The sequence below is a fragment of the Urocitellus parryii genome, chromosome 6 (assembly GCF_045843805.1).
Source record: "Urocitellus parryii isolate mUroPar1 chromosome 6, mUroPar1.hap1, whole genome shotgun sequence".
Taxonomy (NCBI): Eukaryota; Metazoa; Chordata; class Mammalia; order Rodentia; family Sciuridae; genus Urocitellus; species Urocitellus parryii.
The window spans coordinates 174117806-174132591 of NC_135536.1; the positions used below are offsets into that span (position 1 = coordinate 174117806).

Here is a 14786-nt window from a genome sequence, read left to right on the forward strand (position 1 = left end):
GCACACATAAATAAACAAGTTTTTTAGTTGGAGACGAAGGTTTGTGGAGAACAGAACAGTGTGGGATTGAAGAAATCCACTGGAACTAGGAAATGAGTGCTCAGGTCTCTCTCAGGATGGACGACGACTGCAGTGGTCCAGCGTTCCCTTCCCCGCCGCCAGCAGGTTGCTCAGCAACCGGCCTCTGCGCCGGCCGCCGCCGCTAGAGGGCGAGCGGGCGGGGAGACGAGGGCGCGCGCGCGGCGCCGAACGACGAGGGGGGCACGTCACTTCCTGTTTCTTTAGGGGAACGTGGCTTTCCCCGCAGCGCCCGTCCCTCCGTCTGCGTTCCTGCTGCAGCGGCCGGAGCTGGAGTGAGAGCCCGAGCGCAGCCTCGCCATGGACTCGGCCCTCAGCGACCCGCACAACGGCAGCGCCGAGTCAGGCGGCCCGGCCAACGGCACGACGCGGCCGCCCTCCACGCCCGAGGGCATCGCGCTGGCCTACGGCAGCCTCCTGCTCATGGCGCTGCTGCCCATCTTCTTCGGCGCCCTGCGCTCGGTGCGCTGTGCCCGCGGCAAGGTAGGTTCGGCAGCTAATCCGGGCCTTCCCACCCTCATGGCTGGCATGGACCCTTCCCATCCGATCCTTTCTTGGAGGAACTCCTCGCCGGGGTCACTAACCGGCCCTAGGGTTTATCACCACCGTCCCCTCCACCCGCGCCCACATTCCGGGGCTGGCCTTTGGCGGCGTCCTCGGATCTGGGCACCGACCCTCTACCCCACCTTCCTCAGAGTGGAGCTAATTTCTCCCCCTGCTTAGATCCTGACACATCCTTCTCTGTCTGCATCATGCGGCAGCCACGGTCAGCCGACCCTCACACCGCCGCTCCGGCGTTGATTGTTCGCTCTGGGCCCAGCCCCCACCTTCTGCTGTCGCTGGTCAGCAGCAACATATACTCATCCCAGCTGGAACAGTCACCCCATCCAGGGCTCTGGGTCAACCCCAATCTGTACCTAATGAGTAATGGTCCTGAGAATTGAGTGGTATCATCTCTAGTCATCCCTCTATCAGGAGCCCTGCCTTACCCACCCCAGGGCTAATTCTAGCATCCAGACCCATATCTAGGCTCTGTCTCCTGTCTCACTGAAATCATATCATGTGGGCACTTACATGAAGCTCTCCGATCAGGCCCTAGCCCCTGCCATGAAAAAATGAACCCAGGAAATAGCTCCATTTTAGCATCTAGACTATTGCTTTACTTTCTGGAACCAGTTCCAGCCAGCTCTTCAGACCTGGCACCTTGGTGCCTCTACTTTTTAACCAGGCTTAGACCACTTCTTTTGTTGGCTTCCTCTAACTACCACTCAAATTTGTCTTTAGCTAAAACCCAGTCCTTCACTCTGTTCCCTCCCAGCCCCTGACCCTACCTCAAAGCATCCTTTCTCCCTGTCTCCCCTAAGACAGTCCCTCCATCCAGTTGGGCCTACCTGCTGAGGAACTGAGCCAGTCCCCATCCTTGGCCTTCCTTAATATTTGTCCCATTGGATACCCAAGAGGACTCTAGCACTTTCCTTCTCCTTCCTTCCTCTCTCCCACCCTCCCCACCCCCACTTCTTCCCTATATTAAGCCCCCTCTAGTCCCTGGAACCAATGGCTTCTGACTTCCTGGCACCCTCTCTCCTCCTTAACAGCCTCTTAATCTACAAGCATCCCCACTGCTCCTCCCCCACCAGACCTGAAGATGGACCCAAGCGGAAGCAGGCCCACAAAGGAGCTGCCACTTTTGAAACTGCTCCGGCTCAGGTTCTCAAAACACTGCCCAATTTAAGCAGTAACTGAAGGCTGCCGCCTTTTTTCCCCAAGAACAGAGAACCCACCACTGGCTCTCTGTGGTCAGATGCAAAGGAGAACTGTTAGGGCTTGGGTTGAGAGGTTCAGTGTGACCCTGTTTTTCTTTCTATTCTGCCTTTGCTAAGCAGAGTACAGGTGGCCTTATCCTCAATACCAGGCCTGTTAGCAAACCCTTGGTACAGAGAGGAGTTCAGAAATAGACCAAGACAAAGGACCCAAAGGGCAGTGTGGCAGGAGGTTGAGCAGCTTGATCTGAGTAGCTCCCAGACTGTCTGAACACTTCTCCTTAGCACCTTCTGCACAGGGATCGCTGGTCTCTTCCAAAAACACCTCCAGGAAATAGTGTTTCCCGAACTTCTGCCATTGTCTACAGTGGAGGGATGCTACAGGGATGTGTAGGTCAGAGCAGTGTCACCAAGGAGTTCAGGAGTGTGGATGAGGGAAGGATAACTAGGTCTGTGACGGTAATACCAGCAACCGCAGGGTTTGCAGAGAAAGAGAAAGGCTGTGCACGCATGTCTGGAGCAGGGCATGGAGGCTTTGTGTGGAGGGAGGCCCAAGCATTGATGGAGAGGTAGAATTCCAGCCAGGAGAGGGCATTCTAGCAGAGGAAAGTGAGAGGTAGGAAGCCTGGAAGAGACAAAGCAGTTACAGAAGCACAGAAGGTCTGGTGTGGCTGGAGCAGAGAGTGTGGATTAAAGTGCTTTTGTCTAATTGCCTCTCCGAAGCATCTCCTGCAGGGCTGGAAAACTATGAAATTTACAAATGGGGCCTGACCATTCACTGATGGCCTCTCCCTCCAATAACCAGGATGCTCTAAAGTTATAAAATCTTTACCCACTTCAATACTAGAGACCTCAGTGTGGCAATTAGAGCTAGTTTTATTCCCACTGTACAGAAAAATAAATCAAGGGTCAAAAGAATGACTTGTTGGGCTGGGGATGTGGCTCATGCGGCAGCGCGCTCACCTGGCATGCATGCGACCCAGGTTCGATCCTCAGCACCACATTCAAACAAAGATGTTGTGTCCGCCAAAAACTAAAAAATAAATATTAAAAATTCTCTCTCTCTCTTTAAAAAAAAAAAAAAAGAATGACTTGTTAAGATCATTATACCACATAGGGGCAGAACCAGGCGTGCCTTGTCTCAGATCAGGACACTATCTTTGGATACAGGTGTCTCTAAAGTCTTACACAAGTAGCATTTTGGCCTGGGGAAAGTCACTTTTTCACCCTGCATCATTTCCTTGGTCATTTGGCAAGGAGGGAGAAGAGTTAGTGTGGGGGCCCAAGAGTTTTGGGTTTCCACTCATGTTAGATCATAAAGCCACCTGAGAGAGGGCATATGAAGACAGACTTGCCCTGGGGTCTATGTGTCCAGGGCACACTGTGAAATCCCAGGAAGAAGGTGGAGATGCAGGAGTGCTGTGAAGAAGTGGCCTACAAGGGTCTGTGGCGGTAATACCAGCAATTGCAGGATTTGCAGAGAAGGGCTGTGCACGCCCCTGTCCAAGATCTGTGTTCCTGAGGGGAGCAAATTCTGTCCAAGCAGCTGATTCAGCAGCCTTGGCCTGTAGAACAAAGCAGCCCCTCAACTAACAGGACAAGGCATCTGCTCTGAACCAGGTCCCAGGAGTGCTGAGCCTTCCTCACAGACCTCAGTCACCAGTAATGCACAGGTGTGTGCTGAGTCAACTAGATTGAGCCCTCGTGTGTCTCCTAGGGGAGGCTGCAGTTGACTTTACAGGAGTAGGTGAGAATTCAGTAGACAGAGCAGGCACAACAAAAAGTGTGACCTGAGGCCAGGAGAGGGACACGGATGCCAAGACAAGATACCCAGGGAACATAGCCTTTCTGAGGATCAGAATCCCAAGGCAGTGCTTAAACTTGGTAGTGACAAAAATAACTATAAACTTGTTTAAAAAAAAAAAAAAACCCTCAAGCAGTACAGAAACATAATGGAAAAGCCTCCTCAGTACTATTCCTTGGAAGTAGCCCACTTAGCTGTTTGGAATGTAACCTTCCAGAGCATTTTTATTTATTTATTTATTTTAATTTATGGTGCTAGGGAAGGAAACTAAGGCCTTGCACTACTACTAAGTAGTAAGTACTACTTGCTAAGTACATGCACTACCACTAAGCTACCTCCCCAGCCCACCTCCAAGAACTTTCTCTGTGTATATTCAAACTTAAGTATGTGCTTGTGTATATATTCATGGTAGGTTTATTTTTATAACAACGGCATTATAAGTATTGCTTTGCAATTTGATTTTTTTTCCTTTATCAGTATATATTAGTCATTTTTCTACATCAGATCTACCTTATCCTTTCATGTTAGGAAGGGCAGATAATGCTTGTCCCTGGTACAAAATTTAGAAGGTATCCAGAGGTGCACAATGAGTTTCCCTCCACCCCAGCTGCCCAATTTCCCTCCCCAGAAGCAGCCCCTGTCACCTGTTTCTTAAATATCCTTCCAGGCAGACTGTACAGTAAGTAAGCATGTGTCCCCATTTAGTTATGTAACTGTTATATTTTATTATGTGTGCAGTCTTTTCTGCACCTTGCTTTCTTCATTGAATATATTTTGGAGATCTAATCATGTTAGTATATTATGGTCATGTTCTCTCTCTCTCTTTTTTTTTTTTTTTTTTTTTTTTGCTGCTGTTATTATTATTGTTTTTGTTGTTGTGCTGGGGATTGAACCCTGGAACACTTTACCACTGAGCTGCATCCCAGACCTTTTTATTTTCTATTTGAGACAGGGTCTCAAATCTGAGTTGAGAGGCTGAGTTGCTGAGGCTAGCCTTGAATTTACAATCCTGCCTCAGCCTCAAGTTGCTGGGATTGCAGGCGTGCACCACCACATCCAGTTTCATGTTCTTCTTTTAACAGCTGTGGTGTACCACCTGCACCTCTCATTTTGTTTAGAGCACTGGTCTCAGAGGGTAGTCCCTGGACCTGCAGCACCAGCATCACCTGGGATCTTGTGAGAAATAAGATTCAGAATTAGAAACTCAAGGTGGGCCCAACAGGGGGTGTTTTAACAGAGCTTTCCCCCCCCACCCCATGATTCTGATACACACCCAAATTGGAGAACATTGGCTTAGGAGGCCTGTGGTCATTTAGGTTGTTTGAGTCTTTGGCTGTTACAAACCCTGCTGAAATTAATATCTTTATATATATTTATTATTTCCCATTATTAGCCAGACCTTATCTCAAAATGAAACTTTAAAAGGGGCTGGAATGTAGCTCAGGGGTAGAGTACCCCTGAGTTCAATCCTTTGTACCACAAGAAGAAAGGGCAGAAAGGATTAGCTAATTCTTACCTTCAGCATTCTGTTCCTTAGGAAGGTCACAGGCTTCCTGAGCATCTTTTTATCACAACTTTCCAGCAGGCTTTTCCAGATAGGAAAGAGAGAGGTCGACTAGTAAAAGGTAGCCAAGAGCCTGGGTTCTGGAAACAGACCACCACAGTTTGAATCCTGGCTCTGCTGCCTGCCATCTGTGTTACACTAAGCAAATTTTCCTCACTTGTAAAATGTACCTGTTTTGTGAGGATGAGGTCATGTAAAACACCAAGAACACCGCTTGGCACACCGAAAGTTCTCAATAAACGTTATCCTTATTAGTAATATTGCTGGTCAGATTTGATGTCTCCCATTCTGACTCACCATTGCAGCATGAGATATTTATAACAGTCACCCACAGAGGAGACCAGATTTCTCTGATAGGTGGAGCATCTGCACAACCTTAGTTTGTCATCAAATAACGTTAAGCCTCTTCCTCTCCAGGTATTGGCTGAATTGGAGGGAATCTGTGAAGATGAGCCTTAACAATGGTTTATAGGTGAAGTTACAAAAGCCCTTGTGTACTTCCCAGCCCGGGGCCTCTGTATATGCAGATCTCTGCTTGATAAGTGCTTCATTTCCTTGTGCACAAAGCAAACTCCTCAACTCAGTCAGTTCTACTGCATACCTGACTCTGTACCTGGCTTTCAAGCTGCATCTGCTCTGGCACCACTGACACTCCTTTATTTCCCTATATACTCATGATTCCCTCATTCATAAAAGTGATATGAATAGTGTATACAGCTCGGGGCTGGGGTTGTAGCTCATTTGCAGAGCACTTGCCTTGCATGAGTGAGGCACTCAGTTCAATCCTCAGCACCACATAAAAATACATAATAAAGATATTGTGTCCATCCACAACTAAAAAAAGAAAAATTTTAAAAAATAGTGTATACAGCTTGAATGATTACTCAAGTACTTCCTATGCAGAAATGGGAATCCTCACAACTCATTTTACAACTGAGGAATTGAGGCTCTGAGAGAGAAAAATCACCTTCCAAGGTCCCATAGCTGGGAAGGAGTGCAATTGGAGTCCCGGTGGGACTTCTGACCTCAGCCCTCCTTTAACCACTTTGCACTCATACCATGAATCACATCACACATCGGTATACATGTTTTGTTTTGTTTTATGTCACTGTACTATTTACCTGTCAAGGTCTTGGCCTGTCTTCCTGGGAACTCCGAGGTCAGGAGCTGTCTGGTTTATTTTGTACCTACTCTGCTGTCACACAGGAATCGTATTCAATTTGTGGAGGTGCACAGAGAGGCTGAGGCATTTGCCCAAGTCCCACCACAAACTGCTGCCAAAAAAAAACAGAAATTAAGCCAGGTATGGTGTGTCTCATGCATGTAATCCCAGCTGCTCTGGAGCTGAAGCAGCAGGACCACAAATTCAAGGCCAGCCAGGGCAACCTAGAGATTCTGCCTAAAAATAAAAGGGATGGGCGTGGTGACACATGCCTATAATCCCAGCAATTTGGGAGGCTGAGGCAATAGGATTGCAAGTTCAAGGCCAGCCTCAGCAAATTAGTGAAGCCCTAAGGACTTGGTGAGACCCTCTCTCAAAATAAAACGTAAAAAAAGACCCTGGAATGTGGCTCAATGATTAAGCAACCCTGGGTTTAATCCCCAGTACCAAAAAAAACAAAAATAAAAGGGCTTGGAGTGTAACTCATTGGTGAAACACTTACCTAGCATATGTAAAGCCCTGGGCTCAATCCCCAGTACCACCAAAAACTAGGAAAGAAAGAAATTTAAAAAAAAAAAAAAACAGCCTGGTAGAAAAGAGGGAAGGAAGGAAACTGGCCTCTTGGTAATGGTATTGCTCACTCTCCCCACCCCCACCTCCTGGCGAAGCTGCTGGAGAGTGATTCACACAGAGCTCCCGGCTCCAGAGGGGAGGGCCTGCTGCCCAGCCTACACACAGCAGTTTGCAAAGGGGCTCCTCACTCACCTCTCCCTAGTAATCACAGCCTCCTGTGATCACAGTACTTTACAGTTTGCCCACCTCTTTGGCATTACACATCTCATTTGGTTTAAGCCTCTTTGCTCTTTTTTGAAGTAAGTTAAGAGGGTGTCCTCCTGTTTGACAGATGAGCAAATTGGTACACAGAATGCAGATGACTTGCTTCAGTCACCAGCAACCGATTAACAGCCAGGAATACCTTGGATGTACTTCATAGGCATCATTTTGCTGGTATGAGAGTTTCATCTGTAAAAAAAAAAAAATTCTCAGAAGTATATTTGTTTGATCAAAGGGTCCGCGCATTTGTGGTTTGGTTTTGACATGTGTTGCCAAGTCATCTGTACAGAAGACCAAAAGTGGATTTTTTTCCATTATGAGGAAAAATTGAATGTCAGTGTACTTCAATTTCAGGTTCACTTATTGAGAGTGAGAGGTGGGAGCTGGGCATAGTGATGCACACCTGTAACCCCAGCAGCTCTGGAGGCTGAAGCAGGAGAATCTCAAGTTCAAGAGTGAAGGGCTGGGAATGTATCTCAGCGGTAGAGAGCTTTCCTAGCATGTGAGTGGTCCTAGGTTTGATCCCCAGCACTTCAGGGGGTGGAAAAAAGTGAAAAATGAACTTTTTTCTATGACTAAAAAGTCATTTGTAGTTCCTGTTTGTCAATCTTTTTATTTCCTTGGGCATGTGCAAATTATGATTTGACATATTCTGCCAAATTGCCCTCCCCAAAAGGCTGGATAGGTTTGTACTCAAGCCAATGATGCAACACACCGCTGTTTCCCTCCCTCTCCCAGTGATGGTTTCCTGGGCTGCTACCCTGTACTCCCATCTCATTCCCCTTCTGCAGTCTTCCACCTTGGGGCAGAAGAACCTCCTTGAGCCAGAATCCCCCTCCAGTAGCTCCCCTCTCATATTGTGTTTTTTTTTTTTTTTTAAACGTGTGTGTGTATTTTAGTTATAGATGAACACAATATCTCTTGTTTACATATTTTTATGTGGTGCTGAGGATCGAACCCAGTGCCTCACATGTGCAAAGCAAGCTCTCTGCCACTGAGTCACAAACCCAGCCCTCCTGTTGGTTTTTAAGAGCCAGCACTGAGCCAAACTCTTGGCAAGATTCCACAGCTGAATGGCATCCCTTCTCCAAGGAATGCTGGTGCCTTCTTCACGAGATGGACGTGGCAACAGTGGAATATTGAACACTGTGACGAGCCTGTGGCTGCTATGGAAAGAATTTCACCTTGGCATGGGTGTCTCTTTTGCCTTTGCTAGGATTTTGGTGGTTATGATATGAAATAGTTGGGAGTTGGCTTATCCCAGTGGGGGAATCTGGAAGGGCTTCATGGCAGCAAGTGTTTTCTGGGCCTTTGAGGACGGTGAGGAAAAGTCTTTTGGCATTAATTCTATGAAGCTAATTTAAATCCTATGTTACACTGTTACTCCACTGTCAGTTTGATTGCATTCAGTTCTTTTTCATGTAAATATCATTCAATGGTCCTGTTGCCTACATCACATTCTTGCCAACAGTAGCATCTGCCGTTTATAAATGTAATAGTGTTTTTTTTTTAACCATATTCAGTTCTCTCAGTGGTTCATTTTTTGCGTGTCCCCCCACCCCACACCTTTGTGGTGCTGAGGATTGAACCCAGGGCCTCCTGCACGCTAGGCAAGCGCTGTATCCCCAGCCCTGTTTCCTTTTTTTTTCTCTCTCTCTGTCTCTTCTAACCCCCTACCCCTTCTCAGTTGTCACATGCTTTAACTGCCTCTGCCATGGCTCTTCTCCTCAGACATGCCACACATGCCCTGGGTTCTTCTGGATGGTCTTCACCACAGTCCAGATGTCCTCAATGGGAAAATGAGGGGATCAGATTATCTTGCCCAGGGCAGCAGGACTAGCATAAGCAAAAGCCTTGAGGCACCAGATGAGTTGTTGGAACACCGAATCCCATCAGCAGCCAGCCACAGAGGACAGACAGACCAGAGCCCCACTCAGCGATGCCTCTCTTCTCTCTTCCAGAATGCCTCGGACATGCCTGAAACCATCACCAGCCGGGATGCCGCCCGCTTCCCCATCATCGCCAGCTGCACACTCTTGGGGCTCTACCTCTTTTTCAAAGTAAGTTGTTTGCCACCTGTGATGTCATTTGGTTTAAATAACTTTATTTTCTTTTGTTTTATTTTTCTCATCACAGGAGCCATGCATGTTTGATTCTAGAAAATAAAGAGCAGGGAGAAATTAAAGATTTACGTATAGACCCACTACCCAGAGACAGCTATTGTCCATGTTTGGGACCTTTCCTGCCAGTCTATTTCTTTTCTCCATGTAGTTTTTTTGTTCTGTTTCATGATACCAATTTGGTTTTATTGTACTGTATGTGTTGGGCTGGGGTATAGCTTGTGTCTCTGACATTACCTCTACCATACTAATCGCCTTTTTTTTTTTTTTTAATTTATCGAGGTTTATTTTCCCAATAAAAGTTACACAGGCTCAGTGTTGCAAACCTGGAATACACAGAAAAGTAAAAAGGGGGAAACAGCAATCATCCAAAACCCCACTTCCAGAGACAGTCACAGTTTCCCTTTGGAGGTGTGTCCTTCCGCGTTCTTCCCGTGCATGGTTTCTCCATGGCTGTGACCACGTGGTGTATTCAGTCTGTAGCTGCTTTTCTCACCTCACATTGATAACATCATGAGCATTTTCTCATGTTACTGCAAACTCTCCTTGAAACTTTTTTTAAAAATATATATATATATAATCGAACTATTTTCTGGGGCTGGAGGTGGGCTCACTGGTAGAGTGCTTGCCTAGCATGCCCAAGGCCTAGGTTTGTTTTATCCTCGGCACCTTAAAGAAGAAAGAGAATTTCAGACTAAGGGAAGAAAATACAAATGAGCCATAATCCTCTCCTCAATATTAGTTTATTGTGGCTCTGTTATACATAGATCTAGGATTATATTTTTAGTATATTTATCAAATCTACAGCTCTCACCATGAAAGTATTTTTATATCAACACAGTCCAATCCACCTGATTCTTTTTAAGCTGCCCGTGGTTCTGTTATATGATATACCCCTGAGGATGTGTGTCCACTGTTAGAATATCAAAGTAGTGCTGCTATGAACGTCTTCCTGCACATATTTTGGCATGAAGTATTTGGCACATGCACAAATTTTCTTCAAGTATGTCTGCAGTGTTCCCAGGTCAAGCAGAGGCTTGTTTTATAATTAGATAGTACCAAAATTGCCCTCCAAAGGGGCAGTTTTCCATTCCTACTGGCAGTTACAAGTGTGCTAGCTTCCCTGTGCTGTCCACTGTGTTAGGTAGCATCCACGTTTTTGGGTTTTGCTATTCTGTAAATGAAGCAAATGCCTAATTTTTCATGCCTGTTTCCTGTTGCATCACTATCTCATTGTTCAATCATAACTACTGTTTTTAACGGTTTCAGAATATGCCTACAGGCAGATACATCACAGTTGACTTACAGTACCCCCGTCACTTCAAACAGAAAATGTCATTCTGATTTTTACTCTGAAAAATAAGGATGTACCAAAGAGCATTGGCTATTTGCTGATCCCCCCCACCACCCCTTTTTTTCCCCTGGACCTCAGGTGAATATCTTATCAAATGCCTTGGTTCACGGCATACCACCCTCAGGTGCCCCATCTTGTTTGTTCCCCTACTTCACCCCTAATGTCCGCCTCCATTTCCCACCTTCATCTCCGTCTCCACCAGAAGTGCCTGCTCTAGTGTGTCTAGTGTGTGGTGTGTTTGTGTCTGAGTGAGTCGAGCTGCTGTAAGTAGAGCTGTGCAGTGTGTCTCCCTCTGCTTCCTTTCCTCTCCCTCTGCCTCAGAGATCTCTGTGGCTCTGGGCACAGCGGGCCTGTTGCTTCTGACTTTGCTTTTGGCAGATTTCTCAAGACTCTGTTGTGCTCAGTGCAGGAAGACACCAAGTCCCTTGCCTCAAGACCGCCTAATATATTTAGGATTTAGGATTCTTTCCTTAGGCTAGATCCCTCCAAAAGGAGTATCTGACAGCAGAGGGTGTGAACCATTTTTTAAGGCAGGACTGCCATTGCTCAGCCAACCCTCCTCTCTGGGCGGGAAGCTCCCTTTCACAGTCCCACCTCTACCCCCTGCCTCTGTAGTGTCCACGGGGAGATTTCTGAAAGGCAGTTGTGGACAGGGCAGCCACCAGGCTCCTCAGGAATCTCAACCTGATAGCTAGTTGGCTGGTTGGTTTAACAGCAGAAGCACCTACCACAGGGCTCTTACTCCACTTCTTCCTCTGACTTCTCATTGCTGTACTGGCATTTGAAATTGCATTAGACATTCTTAGAATTTTTCCTGAAATGACAGCATCCCCATAGTCAAGCTCAAAGCATCCTGTCCAGGTGACCAGGTGTAGTTAAGGCTGGTCTCTGTCACCACTTCCCACTCCAGCCCTCCCCCCTGACCTTGATGTCAAGATATTCAGACATACCAGTGAAATCCCCTCCAGTCTTTTGTTTGTGTGCTCTGCCTTGACCCCATAAAGGCACTTGCCCAAGAGTCTCCCTCTCTCCAATCTCTGAGTGTAGTAGATCCTTTCATTTCATATGCCTTTCTGAAGGGCTTACTGCCTGGTTTAGAATGTTCCCTCTTGTCCTCAACTGTGTGATAAATGGGGAACTCCCCCTTGCAGAGTCTTTAAGGATCATTCCAACACAGCCAAGGAACTCAATTCTCAGAGAGGCGAGTGGAAGTACAGGATCTATTATACTCAGAGGCCCTAGAGAAGGAGGCACCGCACAGCACACAGGCACCCATGGGGGAGAAGTCCCAGCGAGCAGATTTAACTGCAGGTGAGAAGAAGGACCCCTGGGCAGGTGCCTGCACTGGAGTTCAGTGCAGAGAACACAGGCATGAGGGGATCATTGTCATTGGTGTGTTTAAATGTCACAAGGGCACAGTCTGGGGAGGGAAATAAGGGGAACTTGTGTAAGGACCAGCCTTATCACACTGCTGCCTCTGTTACCTGGGTGGGGTGCTCACTGCCTGTGTGTGGGGATGTTGAGGCATTAGGAAAATATGAAGTTTGAAAACACAACAGCATTTCTCAACATGATAGCATTTACTTGATCTCCTCTCATTTACCCAATTGCTTTTAGGCAGCTTATAAAAATAAAATCCAATGGCATGAGAAAAACAAAGGGGTGAAGAAAAAAGTTGAAATAGGAAAAAACAAGTCTTGGGTGAGGACATTACCCAGACCCTGTGGCCTAAAGACTTGTATTCTTGCCAGAAATGGACCACAGTTGTGGCTCTAACTTTCTGGCAGCCAAAGCACAAAGCAAAGTTCGTCTTAGTGCTCAATTCCCATAACCACACAGTCAAAAGTAGCCAGCTTATGAGTGTGGCCTGAGCAAGCTTTTTTCCTCGGAGCCCACATTGGAAGAACACTGCGTGAGGCACAGAACATCTCCACAGATGAGGCCTAATCCAGGTGCCTCCTCTACAGTAGTACTCATCCAGGCAGGCACTGGACTGCTCATCCGCTCAGTCCTTCTACATTTATTGAGTGCCTGCTACATTGGGCCCTGTGCCTGGGACACCACCGTAGCAAGAAAAAAGCCAACCCCCCCTGCCCTCAAGGAGCATCTTGTTGAGTAGTGGAGACAGACACCAGTCACATAGAGAAATATGAAGTTAAAGCTCTGAGAAGGGGTGTGAAGACAAGGTCCCCCAGAGGCAGGAAAGCACAGAAGAACCCGCCTAGGATGAACCCTGCTCCTGCCCAAACCTCCATCTAAGACAAGAGCACCTCTGTCCACCTAGCTGCTTGGCCAAAACCCCGGGAGTCCTTGTCCTTGATCCTCTCATCCTTCATATCCAGTCCCTGTGCACTTCCTGCGATCCTGATTCCAGAACAGATTTAGAGTCTTTTGCTGTTCATCACTTTACTCCATGTCCCCCAATGCAGGTCACTGTATTCCCTTTGCTGGATTTGTAGGGCCCTCCTCACCCACTGGGCTCTCTGCTTCCACTCCTGTCCTTCAGGGTCTCTGTTCTGCATAGCAACAGAGGAATCCTGTCAGACAATCAGATCATGTCCCAGCACATGCCCAAGTGACCTGTGGGTGGTAGTGTGGCACAGCCATCACACTGCAAAAGCCCTCAGTGCCGACCGATCTCACTTAGGTGAATCTGAAATTTTTCGTGGTACTGCAGGGTCTGGCTCCCTCCTGTCTCCCTAGCCTCACCTCCTGATGCTCCCTTGTTCCCTTGCCCCAGGCTTACAGGCCCTTACTGTTCCCTACACACACAAACAAGCACCCACCTCAGGATCTTTCTACCTGCCCTTCCCTCTGCCTCAGGTGCTCTTCCCTGAGCATCTCCACAGCCTCCTCCCGCTCTGAGGGTTCTATTCTAGTGTCCTCCCTTCTGAAGGCTTTCCGTGGCCACTGTCTGAAGTAGCAGCTCTCACCCTATGTCAGTCAGTTTTTCATCACTGTGACCAAAATACCCAACAAGATAACTTAGAGGAAGAGAAGTTTATTTGGGTCTCACATTTTCAGAGATTCAGTCCATGGTCAGCCAACTCCATTGCTCTGGACCTGAGGTGAGGCAGAACATCATGGCAGCAGGGCACAGTGGAAGGAAGGTCCTCAGCACATGGCAGCCAGGAACTGAGAGAGCGTAGAGAGCCAGTGAGAAAATATAATCCCCAGGGCACATCCCCAGTGAGCTGCTTCCTCCGGCCCCACCCCACACACAGTTGCTACCCAGTATTCCACTCAAATTGATCCATCGAATGGATTAACCCATTTATGAGGTTACAGCTCTCATAAACTAATCATTCCACCTCTGAACATTGCTGCATTGGGTATCATGTTTACACCACCATGAGCTTCTCAGGGGGACACTTAATATCCAAACTATAACAGCCCCTTCACTTAACCCCTTGCCCTGCTTTGCTTTCCTTAGCGCCAGCACACCTAACCGTACGTTATAGATCATTGTTTCTTTTGAGATTCTTTCTCCCTCGCTGGCAGGTGAACTCCAAGCAGGCACTTCACATTATTGCTAGCTATATTCCTAGTGTTCAGCACAATGTCCTGCCCAGCGTGGTAAACCAGTAAATGTCCATGGAATTACTGGGGGGACTACCTGAGGAAAACTTGGCCTGAGGAAGGATGAATAGGGCTGGCGAGGTGAAGGGAAAAGAGAGCAGCCCAGGAGTACATGCCCAAGTGACCTGTGGGTGGTGGTGTAACACAGCCATCACACTGCAAAAGCCAGTGTGACTGGGGCACATAGAAGAGGAGCGGAGAGGTCAGTGCAAGGGTGTGGGCCTCCAGCTTCTGGGAACAGTGGGAAGCCACTGCAAGGATTTAACCAGGGGACTACTGTGATCAAGTTGGCATTTAAACACATTCCATCACAGCCTTACTTGAGAGCAGAGGGCCAGTGTCCCCGCCCTTCGCAGATGAGCACATCATTCCCTCGCAGTTAGACCATCACAGTAGCAAATTCAGCAAGGATACAGCAAGTGTGGAGGAACATGACATAGCCAAGGCCCAGACTTAAAACGTGACACTTGAGTTTAGAACGTTTGACAGAGAATATGTCCTGTTTCACCTGACAATAAGGTGGCCAGGATG

At 47.5% G+C, this 14786-nt stretch overlaps 1 protein-coding gene across 3 annotated transcripts in view; it reads left to right on the forward strand.

Annotated features, from left to right (window-relative positions):
- Positions 1–271: 271 nt before the first annotated feature.
- The window catches only part of Hm13 (histocompatibility minor 13), a 43214-nt gene continuing 28699 nt past the window's right edge, over positions 272–14786 (forward strand). For all 3 annotated transcript variants that reach the window (XR_003301979.2, XM_026402172.2, XM_026402171.2), the window contains exons 1-2: positions 272–561; positions 9164–9262. Coding sequence is in view for 2 of the 3 variants with exons in the window: in XM_026402172.2 (XP_026257957.1) it covers positions 379–561; positions 9164–9262 (282 nt within the window). In the remaining variant the exon portion in view is untranslated. The remainder of the gene's footprint in view (positions 562–9163; positions 9263–14786) is intronic.